This window comes from Pteropus alecto, unplaced genomic scaffold (assembly GCF_000325575.1).
Source record: "Pteropus alecto unplaced genomic scaffold, ASM32557v1 scaffold41, whole genome shotgun sequence".
In the NCBI taxonomy this organism is placed as follows: domain Eukaryota; kingdom Metazoa; phylum Chordata; class Mammalia; order Chiroptera; family Pteropodidae; genus Pteropus; species Pteropus alecto.
The window spans coordinates 2495561-2501645 of record NW_006430464.1 but is presented as its reverse complement, the minus strand read 5'-3'; the positions used below and the strand labels follow the sequence as shown (position 1 = coordinate 2501645).

Sequence of the window (6085 nt, the reverse complement as noted above, 5' to 3'; positions counted from 1 at the left end):
GAAGGGGGGTCTGGGGGGAGACCACCGCAGGCAGAACAGCCAGTGCAAAGGCCCTGAGGCAGGAACAGGCTTGACCTGGGAGACGAGGATTCAGAACCAGCCAGAGCCACTAAAATGTTTGGCATTCTAAACTTATGAGTCATTAAGCAAGAGCTTTTAATCGAACACATAAGAGCGTTAAAGCGTTTATGTTCTGTGGCACGTGCTCCCTCCCACCCCTGACGCCACCAGCTCTCAGGGGCTCACCCCTAAAAGCAGCCCCATGAACAGTTTCTAGTGCTTTCTTCCAGGTATAGTCTGTTTCTATTTAAGTGTATACCTTTACTTATTGAGCTTTCTGTTTAAAAAAAAAAAAAAATAGGACAGACTATGCTCCTTATTTCCCCCTCCTTGTTTGTTTTTTGATAAGTCGTGAGATTGTGACTCAAAGATCCCTGAGTCGCTGGTGCGGACCACAGAGGGAACAAAGGAGGTGATGGAAGGACATAGAATAAGGGAACCAATAGATAGACGACTCAGATAACGGCGAATTCCGATAGACAAACGTCCTGAACACAACAAGGAAGGTGACGATAGAAAGTAACCGGACGGTGATGGCTGGGGACACCTGCTTCCCACGGGATGGCCCGTCAGACAGGAAGCTGAGGGAGCCAGCGGTGGGCCGACTGGCGCAGAGCACCAAGCAGAGTGGCACGTGCAAAGGTCCTGAGGCGGGACAGAAACAGCAGAGGCCAAATCGTGCGGAGCAATGCTTCTCCAACCTTCCGGTCTCGGGGGCCCTTTGCACCCTTAAAAATGACCGAGGACCCCAGAGGGTTTGTACGTCCATGGAGACGTCCATGGAGAAAATCTGTCCATAGCGATCACGTGAGGGGTTAGAACGAAGAAAACATCTCATGTTTATCTCCTAATTAACCGACATCTAATAATTACATGATTATGAGTAAGCAGTAGTTTATCGTAAAGGTCATCAGCAGGTTATTGGCAACGTTAACTTACATCAATAAATATCAGTGATAATTAATATTATCAGGTCGCTTAAAATAACAATAAGCCTAAGTCAACCTAAGTAACATATGTTTTATGAGAATTAACTCTTTTCCAAACAAAAAAGATATTGGGAAGGACAGTGAGCTCGTTTTCCGCATCCTCAAATCTCTTTCACGTTGTGGCCTTAAAAAACTCCACCGTCCACTCGAGAGAGAAATCAGAGTAAAAAAGACAGAGTCTTAACGTTATTATCCACATACTTTTGATTGTGCAAACGGACCCCTTCGGGGCCTCTCAGGACCCCCCGACAAACACTGCTGTAGAGCCTCGTCTAGCTGTGGTGAGAATTGCTGCATCAGAAGCAGATGGAGACTTTGGAGCAGCGTTTCGTGGTCTGGTGTTTGCTCCTTGGGGGGGAAAAAAAAAACGAACAAAAAACGTCTGCCTGCTGATGCATGGAGAAGGGATTGTAGGGGGAAGAGCAGAGGCCAGGAGACTGGTGGGGTGACCAGTGTGTCTCCCCAGGCAAGAGCTAGTGGTGGCTGGGATTGGGGTGGTGGCTGGGACAGAGGGTGGTGGCCCCTGAGGCAGAGAGAGGAGAAAAAGCAGCTCAGGAGGCAAGAAAAAAGGACTCACTGCCAGTGAGGAGTGAGAAAAATAAATCTGGGAGTGACTTCCAGATTTTGGTCTCCGCTGAGGCGGGAGAGGTGGGCACAGCTTAGACGTGGGCACAGCTCAGGGGGCCCAGAGTCCCCTGAGCGCTGCATAAGACAGAGCAGTGCAGGAATGTTGACCCGGCGGTGAGCTCTGTGCCCTGAGCTCCGAGGAGAGGCCTCGGCTGGTATGCAGACCGGGGAGTGGATGGGGTTGTAGGGTGCTTAAGCCACGGGAGGGGCCGAGATGGCCTAGAAGAGAAGAGGAACACCCTTCTACCTGTGGCAGCGGCTCACCTGTAAACGGATTGAAATGCGAATTCTCAGGCCCTGCCCTGGACCCGGCATGCCGGCAGCCCTGGACGGGAGGCCTGGGGACCTGTATTCTAACGAGCCAGCCGGGGGACCGTGAGGCAGGCTCAGGTGAGAACTGTCCTCCCGCAGGTCCACGCGTACATCATCAGCTACCTGAAGAAGGAGATGCCCTCGGTGTTTGGGAAGGAGAACAAGAAGAAGCAGCTGATCCTCAAGCTGCCCGTTATCTTTGCCAAGATTCAGCTGGAGCATCACATATCTCCGGGTGACTTTCCCGACTGCCAGAAGATGCAGGTGGGAGGCCCCCTAGGAGCGGGGTGGAAGGGATGCTGGGAAGGCTGGCTTCTGTGGGCTCCGGGATGGGGCATCGATCACGGGAGAGATGGATGGATGGCGAGTTCTGGAAAGCACCTCCCGCCAATGGTTCCCTGGGAGCGTGGTTTTCTAAGTTAGAAGGGAGGGAAAACCCCGAGCAACTGTGGCTGAGTTGGGATAGTTTATGTCTCTCCTTCTTAAAAGTCCCAGAAGGTGGTCCGGGGCTGGGTTGGTTCTTGACAGAGCCAGGGACCTAGTCCTCTGTCTCCTCCATTCTTGGCCTCTAGTCCCTAGAACCGTCAGGGCACAGAATGGCTGCGGAGACTCCGGCCCTCGCGTCTGCATTCTAGCCAGCAAGACGAGGTGGGAAGGCGCTAAGGGCACAGTCACTCTCTTTAAGGACACTTTCTAGAACGGTGCTGTCCGATGCTACTCTAGAAGGCGATGAAAGAATTCTATGCCGTGCGGTCCAATACGGTGACCACTGGCCACACTAGAACTGAAATGTTCGCTTTTATTTCATTCTAAGTCACTTAAATTTAAATCACTACGTGTGGCCACTCCATTGAACGGGGTTTGTTCTAGAATCGCCCATGCAACCAACCCGTGTTAACATCCCGTTGGCCAGAACTTGGTCATGTGGTATTGTGGGCTGCAAGGGAAGCTGGGAAGTGTAGTCTTTCCCCTAAGTGGCCTGGAGCCCAGGTAACGTTCCGGGATTCCAGTACCGAGGAAGAAGGGACAAATGGATCTTGGGGGACCACTGGGAGGCTCCTCGCAGGTCTAGGCCTGGGATTAACCAGTGGTGGAGCTGGGTGGGAACGCCGGCCGCCTGACTTGGGGTCCTGCCCCCCGCTTCACCATCATTACCTCCATCTTTGTGGTCACACTCGGTGGGCCTCTCTGCCTTGGCTCTGGAAGTTAACGTGGTGCCATGACACAGCTCAGTCTTTGCTGCGACTCTGCCAGTACAGGTGACGCGTGGTTGCCCGTGTGAGAAGCGCCATGACCACAGACCAGCCCCACGGCTGCTGCCCTAGCAGAAGAGGGTGTGGGGGTGGTGTGGGGGGCGTCCCAGGATCTCCTAATGCTCTTTCCATCCCGGGGCTCGCCCCCACGTTTGGCAGTGAGCCCCTGGCCCTTTCCCTGCGGTGCGGCGGCAGCTCACGAGCTTGCATCACAGCGACGGTGCAGCTGGGGTTCCCGGCGGGGCAGACAGGGCTGAGCACCGGCTCCAGGGCTCCGGCACAGCTGGAGCTGATGTCAAAATGTCGAAATTCTTCTGTACCAGCTGGCAAACAGCCGCTGCTCTGACTCATCGGAGGTCCCCGGGGGCTCCCTGCCGTCCGTCGATTCTGGGGCACGCCCGGCTCAGAGTGCAGGGGCGTGGGGGGCGTGGGACCCTGTTGTCCAAGCAGGGTCCAAGCAAATATTCAAATATGCCTGCAGCTCTCGGTAAAGAGCTGCCACCTGAGCAGCCCAGGTGTCCTCGTGCCACCAAGGAGCCGGGGCCTCAGGAGTGGTGTCCTCTGACTTCCTGGTGCCTCCCCTTCCCCGATAGGAGCTGCTGATGGCTCATGACTTCACCAAGTTCCACTCGCTGAAGCCAAAGCTGCTGGAGGTCCTCGACGAGATGCTGACGCACGACATCGCCAGGCTCATGCCCCTCCTGCGGCAGGAGGAGCTGGAGAGCACCGAGGCCCGCGTGCAGGGCGGCGCTTTCGAGGGCACCCACATGGGCCCGTTCGTGGAGCGGGGGCCCGACGAGGCCCTGGAGGACGGCGAGGAGGGCTCGGACGACGAGGCCGAGTGGGTGGTGACCAAGGACAAGTCCAAGTACGACGAGATCTTCTACAACCTGGCGCCGGCTGATGGCAAGCTGAGCGGCAGCAAGGCCAAGAGCTGGATGGTGGCCACCAAGCTGCCCAACTCCGTGCTGGGCCGCATCTGGAAGCTGAGCGACGTGGACCGGGACGGCATGCTGGACGACGAGGAGTTCGCGCTGGCCAGCCACCTCATCGAGGCTAAGCTCGAGGGCCACGGGCTGCCCGCCAACCTGCCCCGCCGCCTGGTGCCACCCTCGAAACGGCGCCACAAGGGCTCCGCTGAGTGAGCCACCGTCACCGTCACCGCCGCCGGCCCCCCCGCTGCCCCGCGGGGCTCCCCAGCTTCGGCCAGCCGCACGCGCGTCCCCACCCTGGCCCACACGCACCCCCCCTGTCCGCCTCCTCAGCTGTAAGGAGGGGGGGGTCTCTCTACTCTCCCACACCGCCAGACGGAGGGGACCAGGGGAGAGGCCAGACTTCTCGCCCGCCCTCCGCACCTCTCCCTTCGCATATACCTGGGCACGTCACACCTACACTAACACACACACAGGCATCTACCCATGCATCAGTCATTCAAGTATTTATTGAGCACCTACTACGTTCGATGTCCGGGGCTCATTCTAGGAGCTGGGGATTCCAGCAGAGAGCAAACCAGACACATGCCTGCCCTGGTGGAGCCGCCTTCTCAGGAGAGAGCATGTACGTGGCCACCCGAGCACACGCAGGCACACGCCCCGCCCTAACCGGCCGCCCCCACCCCGATTCCAGGTGGGACCCCTCGCCTCTCCCTGTAAATGAGCGGCCCGCTTGGTTGAAATGCCTAACAGGCCCCCTGCCCCGCTTCCTCCTGACCGCCCAGGCAAGGGTCCCCCCTCCCCCTTCACTTCACCTAGCCTCGGGACCACTGGGGGCTCCAAGGGAGACACAACCTTCTGCTTCCTCAGGTGGACCCCTCGTAGCCCCTCCCCCAGGCCTGGTCGCACACCTTTCTCTAAGAACGATCTTTACGGGACAGAAAAGCCCCTTTGATCCTCACTCCTCCCAAACTGCGCACTCGGAGGTATTTCTGCCCTCTGCCCACCTGCCCGGGGTTGAAAGCCCAGTCTGGCTCCCGGCTGCCTGTTCCTGGGGGTGGGAATGTTAGACGGCAGGGCCCGGCCTCACCGCCCACTGTCTGTCCATGTTTAAGTGGAGCCCTTACCAGATATAAAAGACCCCAGGGCTTTATTTCAGTCCCCTCTTCAGGGATGTCGCGGGGGGATGGGCTCTTGGTGCTACGGCCCTCCCTGCCCCTCTCTATAAGGACCACCCCCTGTCCTGACATCACCACACAGGAGTGTTTGACCCTGGTGGGGACCCCATGGGAAGGACGGCGGAAGAGGGAACTAGGTGGGGACGATGCCCCCGCCAGGGCGCTGGCTGGGGTTCCCACGCTCACCGACGCCCCCCGCCCCGCGCCCGGGAGGGGCCCGTGAACGGAGTAGCGGCCGCACTGAGCGAATAAAGCCAAGGCTTCTTTCCACGTGGAACCAGGCTGTCTTGGGATGGGTGTGTGTGTGTGTGTGTCTGGTGGGGGGCTCGCTCTGCCCCTGACCCCCGGCGGAGAGCCCCGCGCAGGCTTCAGGGGGGGTCCCTTTCCAGTCCTCCGGGTCGGGGTGGGGGGTGGAGGCAGTGACTCAACGCTGCGGAGCCTGATGACTCAGGCCTGGGCTGGGGGCCAGACCGACATATTTTCCGAAGAAAAGTTACTCTGGGGCCCTCCCTCCGGGACATCCCTCGCTCCGCCCGCCCGCCGCGGGGGCCTGGGAACCGAGCCCTGGGGCGCGGGGCTGTGTGCGCGCGAGCTCGGGCGCAACGTGCAACCGGGGTACACGACTCCTGACACGTCGCTCCACGGACAGACGGGCTCCCGGAGGGGGAGAGGTGGCGCTGCTCACGCCCAGGGGACTCTCGGCCTTCGCTATGCAGCGGACGCACACCCAAGAC

The 6085-nt window shown here is 58.8% G+C and overlaps 1 protein-coding gene across 1 annotated transcript in view; it reads left to right on the top strand.

The window, feature by feature from the left end:
- The window catches only part of EHD2 (EH domain containing 2), a 13553-nt gene extending 7925 nt beyond the window's left edge, over nucleotides 1-5628 (top strand). Inside the window, exons 4-6 of the mRNA XM_006905072.3 lie at nucleotides 1591-1631; nucleotides 2067-2252; nucleotides 3835-5628. Coding sequence (XP_006905134.1) covers nucleotides 1591-1631; nucleotides 2067-2252; nucleotides 3835-4386 — 779 coding nt within the window. The 3' untranslated portion in view covers nucleotides 4387-5628. The remainder of the gene's footprint in view (nucleotides 1-1590; nucleotides 1632-2066; nucleotides 2253-3834) is intronic.
- Nucleotides 5629-6085: the final 457 nt, after the last annotated feature.